At 26.7% G+C, this 25,566-nt stretch overlaps 1 protein-coding gene across 6 annotated transcripts in view; it reads left to right on the forward strand.

Annotated features, from left to right (window-relative positions):
• nAChRalpha6 (nicotinic acetylcholine receptor alpha6) overlaps positions 1-25,566 on the forward strand; it is a 354,431-nt gene that overhangs the window by 199,645 nt on the left and 129,220 nt on the right. For all 6 annotated transcript variants that reach the window (XM_089172143.1, XM_089172139.1, XM_089172144.1 and 3 more), the window contains exon 8: positions 19,110-19,290. In XM_089172143.1, the coding sequence (XP_089028269.1) occupies positions 19,110-19,290 (181 nt within the window). The remainder of the gene's footprint in view (positions 1-19,109; positions 19,291-25,566) is intronic.

A 25,566-nucleotide genomic window follows, 5' to 3' on the forward strand; every position in this document is an offset into this window, starting at 1 on the left:
ATAATTCAAAAAAAAAAAAATCGTCAGCTCGTAAAAGTAATAGATTTATCTATATATCTATCTATCTATCTATCTATCTATCAATCTATCTATCTCTCTGTCTATCTATCTATCTATCTGTCTATCTATTCTATTCTATTCTATACTATTCTATTCTATTCTATTCTATTCTATTCTATTCTATTCTATTCTATCCATCTGTCTCTATTTCTCTCATTTTGGCATTAAATATAATAATTATATATTAAAAAAAAAAATTTAACGAGAGAAAAATAAAAATTCAATCACATTTTCATTTTTCAAAGAAAATAACAAAAAAAAAAAAAAAAAGAAAATAAAATCAACATTTCACAAGCTTGTCGCAATGTTTTAATATTTGACATGTAAAGTTTCGAAATTAAATATAACAAATCCCATTTGTATATATTTAATTATTATATAATTATAAATTATATAAAATAATATATAAAAATGGATTTTTATATTTTGTAATTATTGAAAGTTTATTGACAAATGTCGATACGTTACATGGAAAAATATCATTTATTATGAAAAATGAACATAGTGACAAGCTTGTTTATTTTTTTCTTAACCCACTATTATCTTTCTCATAGCTATTAGATTAATTAGTATTAGGTATTTATAGATTGCCACTGTATACATCGATCTCGGGGCCCTCTTATGTGGTTAACCGTCACATCGACGTGATAATCCACGTATTGATGGTCCCGAATATTTCAAAAATACGAATCGTCGTTCGCCCTTAATCGATACCCACGACGTTATTAAGAATCGATCAATCGATCGTCTTCAATATCAATCAATATAATTCTTCGTTAATTTTTTTATTCGTTCGTTCATTTAAACTAAAAAACAGTAATCGAATTATTTGATCAAAAAAACATCACAAAAACATCACATAGAACAAAAATCATGAGTAATTTCAATTATTACAGATAATTGAATTGAAAAATACTTTTATTATTTAAGAAATTTGTATTTATTGTAAATAATAACTATGTGACACACAAGAAGAAAATAATGAAATAAATAAATCGTAATGGATCGTTGATCGTTTATCGTTTATTTGTGTTTGTTTACGTGTATATAGATACGTGTTCGATTAATCTTCGTTAAAACATGCAATGTATCACAAAATTAGATATTTGTCATCGACTATGTCCAACCGGGATATTGATTTTAATCCAATTAAAACGTTAGCCAGGTTTTACGATTTCTACTAGTTTTCAGAATAAACGATACTGTGTTTTTTTTTCTCTTCGTTCAAAAATCTTGCCAACTATTCATTTTCCTTTGTTTCTCGGTGTAACTTTAATATATTTTCGATGGTAATTCATATCGATCTAAAAAAAAAAATAGAAAAGAAAGATCAAAACTAAGAATAAACAATTTTACAAAAATTCATTACTTTGAATCGCGTGTTTGTAAATTTTTATTTTTACATTTTTTAAAACTATTTAAAAAATAAAGAGTACAATAATATTATATTATAAAATATACAAGATATTAAATATAAAAAATAAAAAAAAATATTATATATTAGATGAAATTTTGGGCTAGGGGGAAAATAAAAAAAGATCAAATTGAAAAATCAAAAGACGATACAAAAGTAATTTGTTTTTTTTTCTTTTCGAAAAAGCAACGCGGTTTGTAACAAACCTCCCCACCTTATCTTCACCATCCCCTATCCGGAGGGTAAAAAAACGCTTAGGCAAATACTTTAAACGCGTGAAACGGAAGATACGACGCTTAAGGCGAGAACGTAAAACGAATCAGCAAGAGTATTCCCGCTCGGAGATACTTTTAGTCGATGCGCTAGTGAATTTAAGCCACCATAATCCCTCGAGGCTACGAGACAGGACAAGGATTGGCGTGTGGCTCGTAAAATCTGTTCCGTCCAGGACCATTACCTCACGGCATCCTTCGAAAATGTCTCCCTACGTTCAAGCAATTGGCCGGAAATAACTCTTACATCCTTTCTGACTTTACGTGTGATTTTATTAACGATCCAACTTACGATTTCTTTTTTTTTTTTTTTTGGTTAACAATTTTTTTCACTTTGTCAATCTGCTTGTGACACTTTAAACAAATTTTACGAGATAAAAGAAACCATTATCGTTCTAAAAAAAAAAAAAAAAAAAAAACTAATAATGAACAAATATAGAACGAGATGAAACAACAAAAAAATTAAAAATTAATATAACCACACACGTAATATTTTTGCAAGCAAATAGTTCGATTAATTTCTTAAATAATAATTGTATGAGATAAAAAATAAAAATAAAAATAAAATCACACATATATATATATAATTTATTATATATAATAACTGTGTTGATAATTTTTAAATTTTACCTGTAATTTAATAAAATTAAAGGAAAATAAATTTATCTAATTTTTACAAGATAAAAGGAAGCATCATTGTTCAAAAAAAAAAAAAAAATATAGAACAAGATGGCAAAAAAATAAAGAAATAATAACCAAACACACACATTAATCAAATAATTCGAATAATTGTATTGATGGTATTTAATTTTACCTGTAATTGAATAAAATTAGAATAAAATAAGATAAATTTTATTCTAATGTTAAAAATAGACGATCGAATATAATAATAATAATAATTAATTGTATTATAAAATATATACATATAGATAAAATAAATTTGGATCGATTCTTGGGGTCGTTGGTTTAATATCATGGAAAGCGGTTTCGGTTGGTGGGCGAACGGTGCTCGTAATTATGTGGATAATTAATTGAATCGCGACGTCAGGCTACCCCGTTACTGCGTACCACCGCAGGACCGGGCCCGGTGCCCGCTCCCTCGCCTCTTTCGTCAAACGAACGAGAAGAGCCGTTTGTCCTTTTGCCGTTTTGCCACACGTAACACACCCACGACACACACCCCCTCCTATGATTAAATAGACGCAAATCTTCGGAGTGGGGAAAAAAAGGAATTCACCTCCGAATAACTCCGAGCATGTGTCCTCGTGAGGGATGCAATTCAATTAGAATGTTTGTATTTTTTTTTAAACAAAATCTTTATCACTCCATTTTTTGTTACTAGTTACCACAAAATCTAAAAATGTTTAATATGATCTTTAATAAATAAAATATTATATAAATAAACTCGGGGCTTTATTTTTTTTTTAATTTCAAAAATCAAAAATTTAATTAAAAATTTAATTAAATATTATTACGTATTATTAAAAGTTATATAATATATTAAAGTATATAATAAAAAAAAATATATTATATAAAAATATAAATATATATTAAGTTAATACGTTAATAAATAAAATATAAACTCCAGTCATTATTTCATATTTTAAAAATATAAAATTTGATTTGAAAAAAAATATATAAAATATTTATTACGTATTAATTAAAAATTAATATATTAAATTTCTTGATAAAAAAAGAGAAGATATATGGGGGAAAGAAAATAAAGCGCAGAGTTTATCGAATGAATGAGCGAGTTAATTTGTGCTTGTTTATGAACTTTTCGTGTTACGTTTTTAGAATTCGTTTTCTTATCTTTTCAAGTAAAAAAAAAAAACAAAACAAAACAAACAAAAAGGTATAGTGTTTTGATCACATCACATCTCTTAGATATAAAAAAAAAAATGTCTGTATAAACGGTATGAGAACCGTTAAAAGTATCATTAGCTTGGCTTGGCTTGCCTTTAAAGAGGAAGGATAATTAGCGGTTTATTCTACTACTATCTTTCTCATACTCTTTTTCTTTTTTCTCTTTTTCTTTTCCACTCTTATAATCGACGATCCTACTACCCCTACATTTTCAACTTATCTATCTTTCTTTTTCCGGTGAACGAGCTTAATGATATCTTCTAAATTCCTTTTTTTTCTTTTTTTTTTTCTTTGGCTATTACATGCTATAATTCACAGACATTTTTCGCTCACTTTGGTTTTTTTTTTTTCGATCTCTTCGCATTTTCTTTCTTTCTCTCTTTCTCTCTTTCTCTCTTTCTGAATTCTTTCTTACACAGAAAATCTTTTGCATTTGTTTCTTTTTGCTTTCTTAACTTTCTTTGAAATATCTCCTTATACTACTTCAACTTACAGGAATAAATAAAAGGAAAGAGTGTATATTACTCTTTGTAGGACGCAAGCTCGGACATACAGGGGAAAGAAATAAAAAAAAAACAACCCTTTTTTCTCTCCACTTCCGAAATGCATCTTAAGATTTCGTTTAACTCGAGTCACTAGAAACGATGTCTGACACCATTCGAAAGAAATGAAAAATAAATGTAAAGAAAAAAAAGTAGGTAGGAGTTGAAGAAAGATTGTAATAATTAAAAGAGTCATTCGGTAAATGAGTAATTAGAGTAGAAAATACTATTTATATTTTGAAGTGTGGTGGTTATTTAAACGCGAATAAAAATTAACGCGTATTCTTTATTTTAAATGAAAGCATTTATGAAGAAAAAGAAAAAGAAAAAAAAAGAAGAAAAAAAAGAAGAAGAAGAAAATCCAAAGGAAGATGATGACGGTGTTTTCTGAGAACGTTTTAACTGAAGTTAACGACCATTCTTGTCGCATGCTCGATAAGTATTTCTCTGTAAGTAATACTTCTGTACTAAGGGATGATTTTACATGAAAATACTGAAGAAGAAAATTTGCTCTTTTAAACAAGAATAAAATTCTTCTTTACATTTTACAGTGCTAAACTTTTTGAAATAAAAAGAAAAAAAATATTAAGTTACTTTTCGAAATTCTTTTACTTTCACTTAATTTACTGTGATTTAAATTCTTTTACTTCAGAGGGCTCTGATTTACAAATTATTTCGGATAAATTGTTTATTCATTTTTTTTTGGCGCTATTTTGAATAGTAAATTATTAAAATAAATACAAATAAAAACAATAAATTGAATGATAACATTTTCTATTTCTATTGAAATAAGAATTGACAAAAGATCATATAAATACACAAATATATTTTGAAGTTACATATGAAATTTGAAAATGATGTTAGAGAGGTTAAATTAAAAAAAAAAAACCACATATCAAAGTGATATCATTTAAAATGGCAAATTTTTGCACACAATTCAAATGACTTTTAACACAGGGTGTCCCGGTTAAATACGACGTATGAGTCGGACGGTGTGAAAGATAGAGTTTGAAAATACGTTTCTAGGAAGTCATCGTTTCTCATGAGAGAGGATAGATAAGTTTGGACGAGCAGCATAGAGATACGTTATGGTAACTCGTTGGATAGGTTAACAGTTCTCTCTCTCTCTCTCTCTCTCTCTCATCTTCTTTCTCTTTCTCTCTCTAAGGTATTAGTATTCCACTGAATTCGGTTCCTAAATCCTAGAATAGCAGAAGTCTGTTCTCTCTCTCTCTCTCTCACACACACACACGCACATATATATACATACCTACATATACATACATACTAATACACAGACACACATATAAACGCGCGTATTCATCACTTTTGGTATTCTCCGACAACGTTGGCGGGAGTTTGGAAGGTGGATGGAACATAGTAGGTACCTTCGGTTGGTGATTCGACGACGTTAACTTTCCGACAGTTTGCCCGACATTTATGACGTCCACACGAGGTTTACTCGAACAGGAAGAGGCTCCTGTTATTCCGCCTTTCAAAGGCACGCGTTGTTGTATATATACATATATATATATATATATATGTATAAACCTATGTGTACATATATCGATCTTGTTATTTCTCATTAGTTAGAAACAGATAAAGTTACTCATTCGAGAATTTAACGAGCACGTGTGTAATGATGAATTTTTTTGTTTTTATTTTTGTTTTCATTAACGTCTTGGATACACTTGACGCATCCGTACATCAGTCATGCGTTTGTTTGGGTAAAGACGTAAACATGGTGTTTTGATATGTCATTGAAACTGAGAGACGAGATTTTAAGTTCATTCTCTGATTTATTTCCAAGTAATATAAGTAATTTTTATATTATTTTAATATTTAATATTATATTTTTATATTGTAATATTATTATAAAGATATTTTATATATTAATATTATATATAATATTAATTTTTTATTATAATAATATTCAAATAAATGTTATTTCCAAATTGTTAATGAGGAAATTAAAGTGAGAGAAATGAAAATGAAAAAAAATTTGGAAATTTAGGATCATTTAGTTGGTATATAATTTGACTCGTCACTTTTATTACTCAGCAAAATTTGTCTTTTTCCTCTTCTTCATCTTCTTTGTTTCTTATCAAGATTCACGGCTATGAAGAATTACGTTGGACGAGATTTGAAAAGGTAGTCCGAGGAAATTACTTCCGAGTAGTCGAGCGAAAACGAAACGAAACGAAACGAGTTTGGAACGTTGGCCATGGTTTTCCCCTCTTTTAAATGCGGTGCACAGCTTAAAAGCTCATTTGGAAGTCCAATGTACCTTATATTTGTAAGTCCACCTTCTGTGAGAGAGAGAGAGAGAGTGAGAGAGATAGGACGAGTGGGAGTAGGAGAGAAAGAGGGAAACATTAGGAAACATTATAATTACGAGTCTGTGGGAGTACTCTTCGTACGTTTCGTATGCATATGTGAAAAAAAAGAAAGAAAGGGGGAAAAAACGAAAGCAAACAAAAAAAAAATAAAAAAAAAATCATTTTTCTCTTTTCTCATCATTTACTTTTATAGAAAACCTTTTTCATTTTTTTTTTATATTGCAATCTTTCTAATCTCTTATCGAATAAACATATAACATAAAAATTCTGTTTGTCTTGATATGTAGAAGATTTAATTGAAAATGTATACTGTGGTTAGGATTGTGCAGACATTATCAAATGTGACTCAGGGTTTAAAAAACGAAACAAATGTATATGTATATACCTTCATAAAAAAAAAAAAATGAAAAAAAAATGAAAAAAGAATGAATGAAGAATATGATAAATTTGTACATTGTAAAATATGATAAAAGCACACACGCGTGCTTGGCAAACGCCAACGAGGGAGCAGGCTTCGCGGCGTGGTCGATGAAACCCTGACCGCTGGGATCGAACGCACCACGAACTTTGATTCTCTTCTATATAACCAGCCCTTTTTTTTTTTTTTACAAAATAAAAAAATAAAAAATAAGAAATCAAACAGCAAAAAAAAAACAAATAATTTAGAAATTTAGAAAATTATTTTATTATCACGAATCATTGATGATTCGTTACTTAACAAGAATTTTATTGTAAATTAAATTAAAATCAATTTAAAAATCTAAATTAAAATAAATAATAATAATAATAAAAATAATATTTTAATAATAATAATAATAATAATAGTATTTTACTAAAAAAAAAGGAATTCATGAACGTGTATTCTTTTAGTTTTATTATACTACACGCGTAATAGTATAATCGAGTAATCGGGAGGAGGAGGAGGAGGAGGAGGAGTATACGCGTGCGCGTTAAAATTCAACATAGAAGAGAGAAATTAGGTAGAACGATAAGGGAAGGAAAACGAGCCCGAGGACAAATTTCGTTCTCACATACGTGTTAATCCTACTGGCAAGCTTGGAAAGTGTTCAGCGTATGCAGCGTAAATCCAGGGTAATCGTTAGCCGAAATTGATATTCTCTTTGGAACAGTTTTGTCAGCTCCATTACACTTGAATCTTTTAAAATGTCTGTCGGTATTTCTTTTCCTCTTTTTTTTTTTTTCGAGGAAAAGAGAGAAAAAAAAGGAAAAGAACATTAAACAGTTTTTTTTTTTCTCTTTCATACACACGTGTCTGTTTCTTTTTTGTGACGAAGTGAGTTCGAAAAGGTAATTGGAAAAATAGAAATTTGATAGAATAGGTTAAAGTTATTTTAAAGCATTTTTTTTTTTTTATTATTTTCCTATTTAAGATTTTTTTGAAAATATAATGAAAAGATGAGTTAATTGTGTATTAATTTTGTTTTATTAAAATTAATTATTTAATTAATGTCAAATATTCAATTGCTAAACAGGGATTATAAAGGATCGTAGAAAAAATTACTTTTCGATGATCTATCAGCAAAAAGTTACAGAAGAAGATGTACTGTTTTTTTTTTTATTATAATAATAATGTAACTTATTTATTTAATTATGAATATTTTTATTTGACAAATATTAAGTTAATCATGCTTATAAAAAGCTTGAAAAGAAGAAACAAGTGTATTTTCGAAGATCAATTAAAAGTCCTTTCTTGAAATGAAAAAAATTACAATAAGGAATAAAAAATAGAAAAAGAAATAAAAAATGGTTTTTTATAGAGAGAGAGAGAGAGAGAGAGAAAGAGAGAGAGAGAGAGAGAGAGAGAATTATGAAAAAAGTGAAGTTACTAGTTCGCATGTGTCTTATCTTGACTTGCATTTACAAGGAGAGCTAGCTAGAGTTTGAAAATCCAAGAAAAGGGCAAGGTAAAACGTCTGTTAGTCGTTCGACTTTCAGTGGATAAGGTTGTGATCGATGTTCTGAATTTCCGTTCTCGATACCTCAACGTTTTTACCGAAAACGAGAAAGAGATATCTTCGTGATTCGCGGTTTCGATTAAGTACTTTTCAAGACTTCATCGCATACGTTTCGATATATCGAGACGTGTGCTGCATTTTTAAACAACTTTTCGTTTTTTTTATCTTTTTTTATACTTCATTTTTTATACGTTCATCATTCACAAAAATATAAGTTCTTTTATATAATATAAAAAAATATATATAATAATAAAAGTAATAGTAAATATTGTCTATTAGAAAATCAATTACGAATTAATTCCAATTTTTTGTTTCTACTCTTATATAACGTATTATTTTTAATTAATATAAATCTAAATATATGTGATTGTATATTTTAAAATTAATTTTAAATTTATAAATATCAAATATATTATTTTATATATTTTTAAATTAATTTTAATTTTATAAATATCTAATATACAATTATATTAATTATATATTTTTAAATATATAAATATAAAAATTATTACATAAATATATTAGATATATATAATTTGTAATACAAATGTCAAATATATAATTATATTAATATAAATTAAAATTAACCTTTTAAAATATATAATTACATATAAATATATTTCTAATAAAATACGATTTTTAAATTGTATAACAAAAAAATCAATCTCTTTTGTTTTTTTAAAAACAATCAACGATCATAGCATTTTATTAAAGAAATATAAAAATCACTTTTGCATTGATTTTACAAAAAGAAAGAAATTTTGAAAACAAAAGATTAATTTTTCACAATCTCAAGGGTAACATTTATTTGATGTAAAGTTCATAATAATTTTTTTCTGTCAACTATAAAAAAATATTGCAATAGTAATTTTGTTTCTCGTTATTTCTTTCAAAACATTAATTTTATCACATGCATATTTACTTCTATAAGGTATACATTTGCAAACACACACACGTTGTAATTTATGGCATCGTTAAGTACTTATCATCATTTGGAATTGGATATCATTTCAAACAAACAAAACGTTCTCGTTAAAATAATCGTTCTACGTGAGATACAAATAAAGAAAAAAAAATATATATAAAAATTAACACATCTGGTATAGTTCTTTTATTCTGTATTATTTCTATTTCTTTTTCCAGTTGCTTTTCGCCTCTCTTTCACATTATATGACTTACTTGTTGCTTTAGCTACCACCAACTGAGGTTACAACCGTTCTCACATGAATGTCACCACCAAAAGAGACACGTGGGAGAGAACGTTAAAGGTAGAAAAGCAAACCGAAATAGAAAGAGAGAGAGAGAGAGAGAGAGAGAGAGAGGATGAAATGATGGCAAAAGGGGTCAACATACTCGGAAAATAGAATTTGTCGAAAGATTCGTGAACGACTATGGGCAACGATTGTTTTCATTGAATGAGAGAACGAGATCTCTACGGAAACGCCTACACTTGAATTTACGACCGGCCATCCAACAGTCCTATATGTGATATATATCTATGTACATATATATATATATATATATATATATATATATATATATATATATATATATGTTAGTGAATGCATACGTGTGTGCAGTTGAAGAGTACTTGACAATTGTTGGGAAATTGAAAATAGATTTACGTTCATTCTCCTTGGATTCTCTATTTAAAAAGAATCTCGTAATAATGTTCAATTTGTTAGGAATTTAATAATTTAAAATTATTATAATAAATTTTAATAATGAAAATTTTAAGGAATGGTTAACCAAGTTGTTCAAAAGGAATTTTATTTTGTCATAAAATTGTCAGAAGAATTATAGGAATACTTAGTATTTTGTTTTTATTTATATATTTATTTATATTTTGTAATTGAAATATTGTTTCAAAAATATATTTATTTTTACAAAAAAAAATAAGTATTATATATATATATATATATAATATTAATATATTCCAAACAAAATGTTTTTACTTTTACATATTAATCCATGTATTAACAAATTAAATCTATTATACAATAGTTGCATAAAAATTTTCAAATAATTCAGTACTCAAAAGGTTAATGACTATATAAAGATATTGAAAATATTTTATTTTAATTTAATAATAGTAACAACTAATACCAGTATATGTAAAAGATATATATACTCATCTAAATGAAAAATTTGTCAAAAAAATTCATTTAAATTACATCAATACGTAAATTGTTTAATCACGCGTTATATTAACCATCGTTTTATCATGCTTCTCTCTCTCTCTCTCTCTCCCTCTCTCTCACTCTTTTAATTTCTTTTTTTTTCCTCATTTTAAGGGTAGGAGGGTATAGCATACAATCGTCTCCTACACCAACTCTTTTCTATTCATTTTTTTTTCTTTTCTTTTTTTTGGCGGCTCTAAACAAAGCCGGAGATATAAATGCACGTAGATATACGCCGAGCATTTCGATTCTCCGGACTCTCGAGTACTATCGTTCTTTTCTCGCATCTATTCCCTGTTTTCTTTTATTTATTTTTTTTTTTGTTTTTTTATTTCTTTCTTCTTCTTCTTTTTTTTCTTTTTACACTCCGAAAACAAAAGGAGGCTAGCGAAACGAGACCGTGACGCTTTTTCTTCCACGTACCCCTCGCGAATTAACTTTTTTCACACCTGTCCAACTACAACGAATATGTTTTCAGGTTTTTTTTTTTTTTTTTTTTTTTTACTAGACCTGTATTTATTATAAATTAAAATTCGATAAATATTTTGTATTATTTATCATTTTGTCGTAGCATCATATTTTTATAACATTTTTTATAATATATTTTATTGAAATAAAATTGTAAAAATTAAAGCTCGACAAATGTTCGTATAAGATTTTTTATTTGTATTTTTATAAATTTTTTTTTTTTTTAAATAAAAACGTAAGAAAATATCATTTTTGGTTTTTTTTTTTAGTTTTTTTTTAAATTTATTTTATTTTGCAATATGCTTAACGTCAAATTATAAAGTGAAAAGGTGAATAAAATTTTTATCAAATTTGAATATTAGTTTTCTTTCTTTTTTTTTTTTTTTAGTGTGTGTGTGTGGTGTGTGTGATATTTTATTAACATTTCTGAGATAAATCACGAGAAGATTTAGTAGAACGGTTAATCTGCTCTTTTTCTTTTTTTTCTTTTTTTTTTTTTTTTAACATTTTTATAAATTAAACAAGAACGTTGTTATTTCTTTGACAAAGTTTACGTCGTATACTTTTATCGAAAAGAGGGGTTTTTCTCCTTGAAGTTTGCGTTAAAGGTTACGACCGAAAAGCTTCACAACCCGAAAGCTCATTAGCCCTTATCTCGGAACGTTTAACTTCGCAACTACATTTACCGAGCTTGTAATGTTTTCCTTTTCTTCCTTTTTTTTCTCTTTCTCTCTCTCTCTCTCTCTATCTCTCTTTCTTTTATTCTTTCTTATTTTTTTTTTTTTTTTCATGAACGTGATCGCGAAAAAAGACGGAACGAATCTTCTTCTCTCAAGTATGCGAGAAAGTGTTCCTTTTTTTTTTAATCGTTTCGAACGCGACAAGAATTCTTTCCTTCCAAATTTTTTGTCTTCATCCAACATCTATCATCTGAAGTTTACTCAATTCTTCAAAGCTTATAATAATATCGAAGAAATTTTCTATGTAAAATAATAAGATTATAGCCCCCTGTCCCCCCTTCATCCTTATTTTTCAATAATTTTGAGAGTATTTTCACGTTTCTATCAAATTTTCATTTCTTCCTTCGATATTTTGTCTTTTTTTTTTTTTTTTTTGATAAATTAATATAAAAAATCTTTTTTTCTTAACTATCAAATTTTGATATTATTATCTTTTTATTTTTATTTAAAAAAATTTATAAATAAATATATTTATTTATATTAAAAATAGTTTAATGACGAGAACACTGGAAAGTTTTGGTATTTGTTGCAAATGAACTTTGAAGCTCCTAATGCCAATTAATAATAATAATAATTTATTATATATACCTATATACATATTTATAAATTCTATATTAGTATGTCAATTAATTTAAATATTACTAATATTAATTAATATTGTTAATTTATATATTATTAATTTTACTTATTAGATTATTAAATTTCGAATATACGCGAAAAAATTTGTAGGCGTGACTATGTTATTGTGTAAAAGGGGGTTGTTACCTGATTGGGTAGTGATAATCATGGAATCACATCATCTGAAGTTAGCTTACCCTTTTTCAGTAGCAACCCCTTTTCATTAGCGTCCGTCTTTTTAGTAAAATGCCGTGCCATGCCGTGGCCTCGAGATAAATGCACGTGGATAGAAGCAGTTATTATCTTTACGATTTTATCTTTTGAACGATGTCACACCAATTTGCTGGTTTTTACTATTTTCAAAAATATCTTCTTTTTTAGATGAATGTTTAATCGAAATGTCTTTGAACAAATTTTACAAATATTTCATTTTTTCTTTTCTTTTCTTTTTTTTTTTTTATAAACGACATTAGTCTGATATTTCATCAATTACAAAAATATTGTAAGATTTGAGTAAAGGTAAACATTTAAATATTTTTTAGCTAGATTTAAACAAATTTTCTTTTAATATTTTTTACATAAAAATTCACATTCTATTCCATAAATGTATGTAAATTGATAAAATCAATTTAAAAAAAAATAAAAAAATATTAAAAAAATTGTAAATCGTAAGGTGAACGATGGAATGTTCAAAATCGTATTGTCGTGTAATTATTCCTTTGGTATAATTCGACAATAATGATTTGTTATTATACAATTATACGAGAAATAGGGATATAGTAATAACAAATTGTTAGGTAATTATGTTGATACGATTTGAAATTAGAATTTAACGAATCGATATTGCAATTGCTTATAATAACATTTGTTATCGAAATTTCACGAATTTATCGATTATTTCATTTCAAACAAAATTACTGACCATAAGAGATAACAAATTTATATTTAACTTGCTAAAAAAAATATATTACATTTAATTATCGTTGTAAATCATAGAATAGAATAAATTTTCATAAGTATAGTTAACGTAGAGTTGTAAAATAACATTCAATGATATTCCTTTGTTGTTTTTGTTTTCTTTTCTTTTTGTTAATTTTAATACTAAGTCCATTCTTAATATTGTAATTATTTTCAGTCGAATTTTCAAGTAACATTTAAGTGATGCCGTATTTAAATGATGCCGTTACACCGAGGGGTATATTTCACAAGGATATTATCATCAAGAGCGTACACATCTCTTACTTTTCCATCCCCTCGACAATATTTCACCATAGCCTGGCATTTAAACCAACGCTATTTTCTAGAATATATTTACGTTGCTAGTAATTTTAACTCAAATCTCAATCTTCTTACTTTTATACATATATATACATAAATATATATATAATATATGTTCCATCCTATTTTTATTATTTTTTACTCTTATAAATATTTACAATGTGAATATGAAAAAAAGCATTAAAAAATATATATTTATATTAGAATTAATTATATTATAAATATTCAACATTATTTATGATATTCAATATAAATATTTCTCTTTTAGTTTTAAAAAGCAAATTTTACATGCATATAATTTTGTTTTATTATAAATGAAGTTATTTGATAAAACCAAAAAATAAATATTAAAATTATTAATATTAAAATTTATTAGCATACTAATATATATATAATATATATATATATATAATTTTGTTATATTATAAATGAAGTTATGTTTGCTACACAAAATATTAAATATTAAAATTAATTTAAATACAAATACAGAATTTATATATATATATTTATGTTTATGTTATTTTAACGGAATGTTTCTTTTGTTATTTTAAAAGGAATATAAATTTGTATATGTAAAACAAGATATTTGTTGTTAATGGACAAGATATATCGATTTATAAGCATTACATATAAACAATATAACGTGTCACTAACTCAGTACAAGACCCATCGACAATTATCGATATCATACGACTATCAATTGGACTCGTAATACATGATTACTATTAGTTATCTATAATGATGGTTACTATTATCATTGGTTGTCCATCTACAGTGAATAGTCCTTCACCAATCGAGAACATTGCTATACTCTTGTTTATCATTCACTGAATATTCTGCATTTACCAATGTTGTGTGTCATTTCATTCGATAGAAAATCAGAAATCAAATTAAACATTTATTATTATATATATATATATATCATTCTTTTATTCTTAATAAAAGTAACCCATTCTATTATTCGATTAAATTCAATAAATAAAATCGCACAAAAAAATTTTTTTTTCCTAATCTTCAACGAATTGTTAAAAGTATGCAAATATGTAGATGATTTAATATTATATAATTAAATATAATTATATTATATTAATATAGTATATAATATAATATATATTATTAATATATATTAATATTAATTTAATATATCTTTCAAATATATATTATTAATATATATTAATATTAATTTAATATATCTTTCAAATATATATTATATTATAATATATATTATAATTTTTTAATTAATATTTAAATTAATATATATTAAATTGTATATAAATATAATATAATTAAAATAAATAATTAATATAATATATAATATACAAATATTACATATAATATATATATATATATATATATATATATACAAATAAAATAATGAAGGAATAAAGATGAACGATATCAGACACAATGATGGTCTTTCACACCATAAGTCATAATTAACTCTCACATTTCAATATCCCATCTGGGATAGATTAATCAATGTATTACATTTACAGTCATTAAATTTCTGCGAGAGGCTCGTTAACGCGAATTGATTTGCCGTTTCTGTCGATAATATGTGAACCATCGAGATTTCCCTCCCCCTCTCTCTCTCTCTCTCTTTATCTGTACTATATCGTAATGCATTCTAGTACCTAACCACATATACACAGATATCTACATAACTGTTCATTATCTCTTATAGATCAATAAATCTGATCGTGTTTGTTGAAACAACTTTTCAACGAGATAAAATAAACGTTTTAAAAAATTGTTATAATTTTTTTTTATGTTACTCCAAAGAAATTTCTTTGATAACAAAAGTATAATAATATAAGAATTTTGATTAATTTAGTTTTAAAATTTCTTTTTTCTTTTTTTTTTAATTTATCTTCGAAAATACACACGTAATGATTTCTATTTTGTTGTTTAAATGATGGATATTATGTGAAAATTGTACAAATTTATTTTAAATTGAATTAATTCTAAATTTAATGTATAATAATTATACATTTCGTTATACCATGGATGACAAATAAGTGACAAGTTTACTATGACAAACATTATTATGGTGATATACGTGCATATGCATACATATCTTTACACTCAATCAAATTTTATGAAAGGTACGAACCATTAAATGCAATTATAAGTTATGAGATTTATAAGATTCAAATATAAAACCATAATAAAATTCAAGGTATTTTGACAGGTAGATCAAATCCTATTTTTTCATTCATGGGTTAGAGTTAATTACTTGTCAATTAGGTATTCTCTCTCTCTCTCTCTCTCTCTTTTCTCTCTTTTTCTTTTTATGATAATATAACTAATATTATTATAATCTCATATCACTAATAGATTAGTGTATTTAATTACGATGGAATACGCTGCAATACGCTGGAAATGCACACAACTATAGTTATGGTATTTATACATAGTTGTAAAATAATATTATTAACATGAATGAATCAAACGAATAAACGTATGTACGAACGAAATTGTTAATGTCAATACAGTTTAAACGATAATCGGTCTAATTTCATGTTTTTAACAAACAAACAATTAAAAAATACATTCCGGCATTTAAAATGATCAATCTCGTAAAATTTTAAATATAATTTCTTTAAAAAAATATCAATTTTTCAAAACGTTTAAATAAATACTATTTTGAAATCGTATTTCGGTACTTAAACAAATTATAATCTATTGTTATAACAATTTATTCGAAGGAACGCACGAAACTGGTAAGATTGAGGGAAGAATATTAAAAGAATTTTCTATTTGTTTAGATTCTTTTTCATTCTTTCTTTCTTTCTCATGAGATTGGAAGCTTTTAAAGCTTCGAAAATCGATCATACTATACTTACACACTGTTAGAGCTTTTCTTTTTTTTTTTGGCTTTTATTTCATAAATACTCGAATATTGAATAAACGATTGCATCTCAATGGTCCTTTGATATTCAACCTTTTTTTTTTTTTACCACGAATAAATAATTTAGATTTTTGTTTTTAAATGGTGCAATTAAATCGATCAATTTTATATTATAATAATAAAAAATAATTAGTTAATGAGTAAACGAATTAACAAAACCAAAAAAAAACAGATATACAACACCTAATATAATTATATTTTTATTAATAAAATATTAATATAATTATAATATGTGTTAGGTGTTTTATATTTGTTTTATATTAATTATATATTTATAAAAATAATATTAATATAATTATATATTTGGTGTTTTATATATATTTGTTTTATATAAATTATATATTTATTAAAATAATATTATAATAAAATTATATATTGTGTTTTTATTATTTGTTTTTTAGATATATTTTATAAAAATTATAGAATAAATTTTTATTATAAACAAAATAAAACCAAGTATTATATCTGAATGGATTGAAAAATCTTTCAACTGAAAATAGAAACGAATTTTTGAAGGTTTGTTGTTTTGTTGTTAATAAAATAAATGATTCTTTTTATATAAAGTTTACAAAACTTTTCAAACAATCCTTGTTGTGTGTGCGAATAAGAATGAAATAAATTTTAATTAATAATTATCCCCCCGGGAGAGGTATCGATTGTATTTCTAAAGAAATTCTCAAGACCATTTGTTTTCTTTGATAATAAAGCTCATTGAAAAAAATTAGCATAAATGAATCAAGTACTTGGTATTATTTCACTGGGTACTTGTGAAACGAGTATAGATAGGTAAATACACGAGTACTTTACTTTGATGCTTGCAAAGGTAAAAAAAAAAAAGAAAACAAAAAAAAATTAGAAAAGGAAAAAAGAGAAGAATAAAAATCAAGTATTGCTCGCGTTCAAATGGAAAGTATGCCGCGAAGTGTGTTTCTTATCTCGAGCACCATTTCTATAATATCACATACAAAGATTCGAATGGTCCTCATCGTCGTAGCTGTTGTATTTGTTCTCGTCGTCATCATCGTTGCATCGTGTTTTCTTGCTTTCATTTTGAAAGAAAAAAAAAAAAATTCAGGAATAACAGTAACACGAGATACATAGTTTGAGATGATAGTCGAATTATTTTCAACTGAAAACTCTCATTAGTCAAGTTTTTTTGATACAAAATGTATAAATTCAGAAATTTAATTTTATTTATTTTATTCAAATTTATTTTAAAAAAAAATAATTATTACACCTTTATATTCTCGATTTATTATTTTAATTATATTAATTATTTAAATAGTAAATATATTATTTTAATTATATATCTATTATTTTAATTATTATTATTATTATTTTATTTCTCGATATTAAAAACTGTAAAACAATAGTTTTCTTTTTTTTTCAAACTTTTCATGGAAAAATATTTAACAAATAGAAAGAAATAAAAAAAAAATAATAAATTCTACCTTGAAACATTTTTAAATATATATACATTATATATAAAATTAAACTTACTGTTTCTTTGTATTCGAAATCTTCTTTTCGTTCTTTTGTTTTTGGTGTATTTTTTTTATTTTATTTTATTTTTTATTTTTTTTTATTTCTCTTTCAAAATAATTTAAATCCTAGAAACTCTCACGTGCGCTAGCGCAAAATATCCTACCTTTATCTTTTAATACCGTTTAAACGAGCAATCTGAATTATTCTTTCACGGATTAAAACAGAGATAACGCGGAACCCGTTCGTTCGTTCGTTCACTTTATTTATGTGAACATGTTCGATATGTATCTCGTTAGAAATAAGATCTACATTTATATTTATATATATTTTTTCTCAAGATTATAACACGTGTAAAGATATATGTTTCTTTTTATGCACACGTATGAGACGTTCACAAAAAGATTTATATATTCAAACTTATTCAACTTACGGTTTCATGTTTTCATCTTTTTTTTATTATCTTTAATCTATAAATATTAGAAAATTAATGATAAAAATGAAAATAATAATGGAAAAAGATAAAACGTAAAATTTACAAAGGACCATCATACACAGGATCTCAATCGTTTAAAGTACAAACACAAAAAAAAATAAAAAACAAAACACGTTGCAGTTATATTTATTCGACTCTCGATCTTACCTAAATAAATAAAATAATTAAATAAATAAATAAAAAAAACGAAGAACCACTCGCGTAAAAAAAAAAATCGAATTACTTAAAAACTTATCTAAACAAACAAACAAACAAACAAATAAACCAACAACCAAATATATAATAAATACTAATTGAACAAAATAACTTTGAAAAAAGAAGAAAAAAATACTTATATTGTTTTCTTTTTCTTAAAAAAAAAAAAACATATTTGGTATCTGAAGAGATTCATCCACAATTAATTAATGAAAAAAAAAAAAAATATATATATATATATATATGCTAAATATACACATATGAAACGTTAGCGCGGATGAGGGTTTCGACGGGACGTACCAAACAAACGTGGTGGTCGCGCATAACGGCAGTTGCCTGTACGTCCCACCGGGCATCTTCAAGAGCACATGCAAGATAGACATCACTTGGTTCCCCTTTGACGACCAACACTGTGACATGAAGTTCGGATCCTGGACCTACGACGGCAACCAGGTACACACACTACTGTCTCCACTAAACACTAAAACATAATCCTCAAAATGAAAAACCGAAAACAATTTTAAACAGCACCGATTTAACTCTGTCTCTCTCTCTCTCTCTATCTATCTATCTATCTCTTTCTTTCACATGTCATAATTAATCCTAAAAACAAAAAACAAAATATAAATCCTACGAATAATAATAAAAATAAATCCTTTAATTTCATCCTATTTTATATCCCATTAAATTTCCCTCTTGTTCACTCTTTATCTCTCTCTATCTCTCTCTCTCTATTTTTATCTATCTATCTAACTATCTATCTATCTATCTATCTACCTAACTCTATGTGGCCCCTTTCAAAGGTCGATACAGAAAGACGGAAAGTCGGCCGAACGGAGGACTATCGAAAGTGCCTTCCTCGTCGTTGCTTCGATTAAAACTTCCCCCTATCGAACCACACAAACTTCAATTTCAAGTTTCTCTGAACAATTTCGAGAAGGGAAATCTCTCTCTCTCTCTCTCTCTCTCTCTCTCTCTCTCTCTTCTATTCTATTTTCGTATACGAAGTGTATATCAGTTTTTCCACATAGTTACTATTAAAGAATATCGAATTTACTTTTGATAAATTTTATTCATTAAAATAATAATAATAATATTTCTCAGACAAAAATTTGTTCATACACTCGTACATTGAACTCTAGTACGTGTTTTTAAATAAACAAAAAAAGAAAAATAGAAAAAGATTTTGGAATAAATTTGTAACATACGTGTAACTACTTTTATACTTGCTTACCTTATTCTCATTCGATTTTTAATAGTTTCTAACAAATAATAATAATATTTTTAGGCAAAATTTGTTCACACACGCCTGCGTTGAATTCTAATACGTTTCTTCAAATAAACAAAAAAAAAAAAAAATAGAAAAAGGTTTCAGAATACATTTGTAGCATACGTGTAACTACTTTTGTACTTGCTTATTTTGTTCTCATATGAGTTTTAAAAGTTTCTAACTAACTAAAGTTCATTTGTTCACGCAAAATTTACCTTTGTGTTTCTTGAAATTCGTTAAATTTACTAGCCCACCTATTACAATTAAAGTATATAAAGTAATATAATGTTACGCGTTGTAAGCTACCTTTAAATCATTCAAATCTACAACATAAGTTGAAATTTCTTACAATATGGTAACTACTATTAACATAACGTTACACTTTACGTTAAAGGATTATTTTATTCTGCACTAAGATGTCTAGTATTTTTTATTTTTTTTTAAGAGTTAGTACAGTTTTTAGTAAAAGGAAGGAGTTAGTCACTTTCAAAAGTCCAACGTATCGAATTATTCTTTCTTTTTCCTACTATCTCTGTCTGTCTGCCTGTCTGTCTGTCTGTCTGTCTGACCAAACCCGTTCCAGCCGATTCTGAACGGGTAAAAAAGTACCTTGTCCCCCCAACCCCTTCTACTCAACGCCTTATGGGCACAAAAACGCGGCTTCTTTGTCCGACACGACAACTTTTTTCAATGCAAGAATAATAGCAATGCTCAATAGATAGCCATTCTCACGCTTTCGTAGCTTCAGCTCGGATTTTATATTGTATATTTATATATATATTATATATTTTTATATATAATATATACTATGCGGTATATAATATATACATTTATTATATATTATATATAAATATACAAAAAATATATTAACTTTTTTTCTTTATCTTTATAATTATATTTATAGATTTTTATAAAATTAAATATTAAATTTATAATAAAATTAAATAATAAATATATGAATTATAATACAAAGCGATAAGACTCGTAGTTTTGTAACAAACTTTTGAAAAGAATTACATCAAAGGACAAAGAAAATAAAATAAAGATAAAAAAAGAACAAAAAATCGAAAAAGAACATAGGGCGATACAAATGAACTTAAAAAAAATGTTGCGAATGGGGAAAGAAAAAAAAAAGAGACAAAAATATCAATGCAATGTTAGAAATAATGAATAGAAAAGTTGGCGAAGAGAAGTGGGTAAAAAAAAGAAAAAAATAAAAATAAAAAGAATTAGAAAAAAAAATAGAAGAAGAAAAAGGAAGAAGAAAAATGATAAAAAGGGAAAGTTTTAAGGGGGTTAAAAAAGAAGCTCTTGGAAGAAATAACGGAGTTGGAAAGGATGGGGGGTTGTAAGTAGTAATGGTCGACGAGAATCGACTAGCATCCTCCTTTATTCTCCTCATCGTCATAGTCGTCATATTCGTCGTGGTTCTTGTGTCAGTGTATAACGTTCGTTAAAGAAAAACACTGTCAAAGTTAGAGAAAGAGAGAGAGAGGGAGAGAGAAAGAAATTAAAAAGCGTTTCCGTTTGTTACAGTTGTGTTGCTTTGGTCTATCTCTTTCTATCTTTCTTTCTGTTACTGTTGGTAGAACTGGTGCTGCTTAACTTATGTTAGCCACTGAGAAAGCAAAAAAAAAAGGTCAAGTTGATCTTCTCGAAGGTGTCAAAGAAAGTAGAGGGTGGAATCTATTGTATTCTCAAGAGTGACGTGTCAATGTCAGGGTTCATCTTACATTTCGTTCTTTCTCTTTTTCATTCTTTTTATCTGCTCTTTTTTTCCTTCTTTTTATTTTACTTGATCTCTGCTTTTGTTCGAAATGGAGAAATAGGATAAGATTTTTTGGGAAGTTTTTTTTTTTGGGGAGGGTGGATATTTTTTATGAGATTTATTATCGTAAAGTAAACGTTTCATTCATTGTAGAAAAGAAAAAATTTGGATTGTTAATTTGATATTTGTTTTTTTCCTAATTTTCTTTGTTTCTTAGTTTCATTTATTCCGCGAAAGAGAAATTTTGGAATTTTGGAAAATTGGTATATTTGCTATTTTAAAAATTTTCTTTTTTCTTCTTAGTTTTATCACTGTGCGAACTAAAAATTTCGGAATGTTATTTTGGTATTTGCTATTTTTTAATTATTTTTTTTTCTTAGTTTCATTCATCGTAAAGTCAACGTATCATTTATTGTACAAAAGAGAAATTTCGAAATGCTATTTTTTAATTTTTAATTTTTTTTCTTCTTACAATTAGTTAACAAAAATATATGAGAAAATTCTTCGAGGTAGTCAATTTACAAAAGAGACCACGAAAAGTTGCTATTGTTATTACTACTACTACCATTACTATTACTACTACTACTGTTGCTACTCTTGCCGTTGCGGTCTGCCATTAGTCGAAACCACCGAATTCGGAAATTCGCCGTTAACTACGAATCATCGAGTTCCAAGAGTTGAAGCGTTGAATTATTTCCGAATAGCTGCTACTAACTCGAGGTGATCGGTCGTTAATGAAAACGCTTATTCCAAAACTCTAGTCAGTTAAATCATCCCACTCCTTCCGCGTTGGGAAATAATTTAAGAGAAATAACGGGAAGGAAATAAAAGAGAATTAGATACAAAGATAAATCCTAAAGCTATCACGATAATTATTTTCCAAGAGTACCATCTGTTGAGTGAGTAAACAAAGCTCCTATTATAACGATAATTATAATGATAACAATAATAATATCGCAACGAGTACGCTAACATCAAATTTGACTGGATCAAATAACATCAGGGGTGGTTTCTATAAAATCATTTTATTACTCGTCCGCAGAAAAAAAAAAAGAAATAAGTGACAAGAAATCGAACGATTCGAGATTATTGATTGGTCGACAAAAATTTTTCATTGACATAGTTTACGACGTACTCGTATTTCGAAGCACCTCGTAAAAATTCTTCTATGAAAAGCCACGCATGATCGTTCTTCTTTCATCATATATATTTTTTTATATATATATATGTTTATTGTTCATAAAAAAAAAATTGTATACAACCCTTATTATCCATTGGTTTTAATTCACGAGATATGACAACTAACGCGAACGAGCTTATCTGAAAAAAAAAGAAACAAAATAAAAGTGTTGATCGTAAAAAAGAGAAACAAACCGTCAATTCGTTTTCGATTAGATTCACCTGTTCATCCGTACGCCATTAACGTCTACCGAACGATACGAAATCGTAGTTCAACGAACGGCCCAACAACAATCGGCATTCGGTGGTAAACGACTGATGCTTCTACCCCCATTTCCTCTTCCCCATTGGTGAGTTTCAATCACCGTATATTTCACGACAGTTTCGTGAGCAACTTTCAACTACATAACTTTGTCCTGTATTACCAACGATTTTCGAATAAAAGAGAAACAGGTCTCTTTCTCTACCTCTTTCTTTTCACGTCATCGTTTATTTTCGTTTGTATGCACTTTGTAGTAGACACACAAAAATGTGCATATAATTTATTACAATGTTTCTTACCTTAGTACTGTATATTTTTCTAGTGTCGCATTTACAACATTGAAAGATTGAATAGAAACCTAGTGGTACGTGTAGAAAATAAAAACACTCGTCAAATTCTATAAGATGATATGAAACGAAAAGAAATACAACGAATAGAACAAAATAAAAAACAAAATAGAACAATTTTGATCATCGTAAAAGTATAAAATTATATTTTTATTTTTTGTTATTTTGATATGTAGAAATATAATAAATTCTAAAATAAAATAAAAATGATACGTAACAAAAAAAAAAAATACAAAGAGTGGAACAAAACAAAAAACAAAATAGAACACTTTTGATCACTATAAAAATATAAAATTCTGTTTTTTTTTCTATTTTAATATACAGAAATACAATAAAGATGATATGAACCAAAAAAAAAAAAAAATACAAAGAATAGAACAGAAACGAAAAACAAAATAGAACCATTTAGATCACTGTAAAAATATAGAATTCTATTGTTTTTTTTATTTTCATATACAGAAATACAATTAATTCTCAATAATTTTGAACTGTTACTCTCGATAATAAAAAATTGACAAATATTAAAATACATTTCAACTTTGTTTATCCTCGTTTTATTTCAGTTTGGTGTTTACAGACTGCGGTATACGTGGGGTAAGGGGGTGAAGGAAAGAACACACTTTTATCCAAGTTGCAACAGTCAGTTTGTCACACAGGTAGCAACGCTCCCTCGACACTCTCGACTTAGCTCTCGGCGCGTAACATATACACGACCCTATGATAAATTCATTTTACTTACGACCTGGCCTCGACACTTTGACATACTCGTGACATAGCTCGTCTCCAGACGCAACTCTCTCTCTCTCTCTCTCTGTCTCTCTCTCTGTCGTGGTTGGTCTCACGTTTCGTACTCACAGGTACTCATACGATTTATCAAACGTCCGACTATATAAACGGTGTATGTGTGTGCATAGACACGTTCCAACGACTGTTAAAACTTTTCTCGAACTTTCATCTTCACGAAAACACATCCTTCCCACTCTTCTCTACTTTCGTTTCTCACATCTCAAATATTGCTGTCTCTTTTCAACGTTCATTCGCGTTTACTTCGATCATCGGTTCTTTTCCACGCCTTTTCTAACTTTGAAAATACACCCCACACCTCTTTCAACCCAACCAACCCGTTTATCTTCAACCATATTTGAAATTTTGTCTAGATATAGGTAAGTGGTTGGTAATATATGAGGAATATATTTATTATATAGGTATGTATGTTAGTAATAAATTATGCTTTCAATTCCAAATGGTTGGCATTGGACTTAGGACTCTTTTTCTTTTTTTCTTTAAATTCATCTCCATTGAGATGAGACCAAAACTAGGGCAATAAATTTCAATCTTAGACATTTTGAGTGACATGTATTCGGTTAACCAACCTAACTATTCACATAAGTGAACTTCAACGATAACGATGTCTTAATCAGGGATCAAGTGTCTTTCATGATCTGCTGACCTACGTAGTTCTAATGGGGTCTATGGTATTACAGAGCTTCTCAACTTTTTTTACTTCAATGACATATAATACATTTGTTTTTAACGTTTATTAGATTGCAATTTTAATAGTAGATTGAGATCTTTGTTATATTATTAAAAAATTTTGTAAAATAATTTTTTTGGTTATTTCTTGTACAACAAATAAATTAATTTTCATCTGCACTTGTGATAATTATTATTTTGTTGCTAGTTAAATATTAATTTTTTTTTAAATATTGAACCACCACCCACCGTGGTGTTTAATAAATTGAGAAACGTTTGTTATATTATTTTGTTGCAATTTTAATGCAGAAATTTAATTTTTAAATCCGTAAAATAATAAAATTTGGTATAACGACTTCTTAAAAAAAAAAAAAAAATAATAAATATAATTTTTTTATTAATAATAAATTTAAATCTAACCATAGTTTCA

Source organism: Polistes dominula, unplaced genomic scaffold (genome assembly GCF_049000335.1).
Source record: "Polistes dominula isolate Pdom_NZ unplaced genomic scaffold, Pdom_raw_medaka contig_73, whole genome shotgun sequence".
In the NCBI taxonomy this organism is placed as follows: Eukaryota; Metazoa; Arthropoda; class Insecta; order Hymenoptera; family Vespidae; genus Polistes; species Polistes dominula.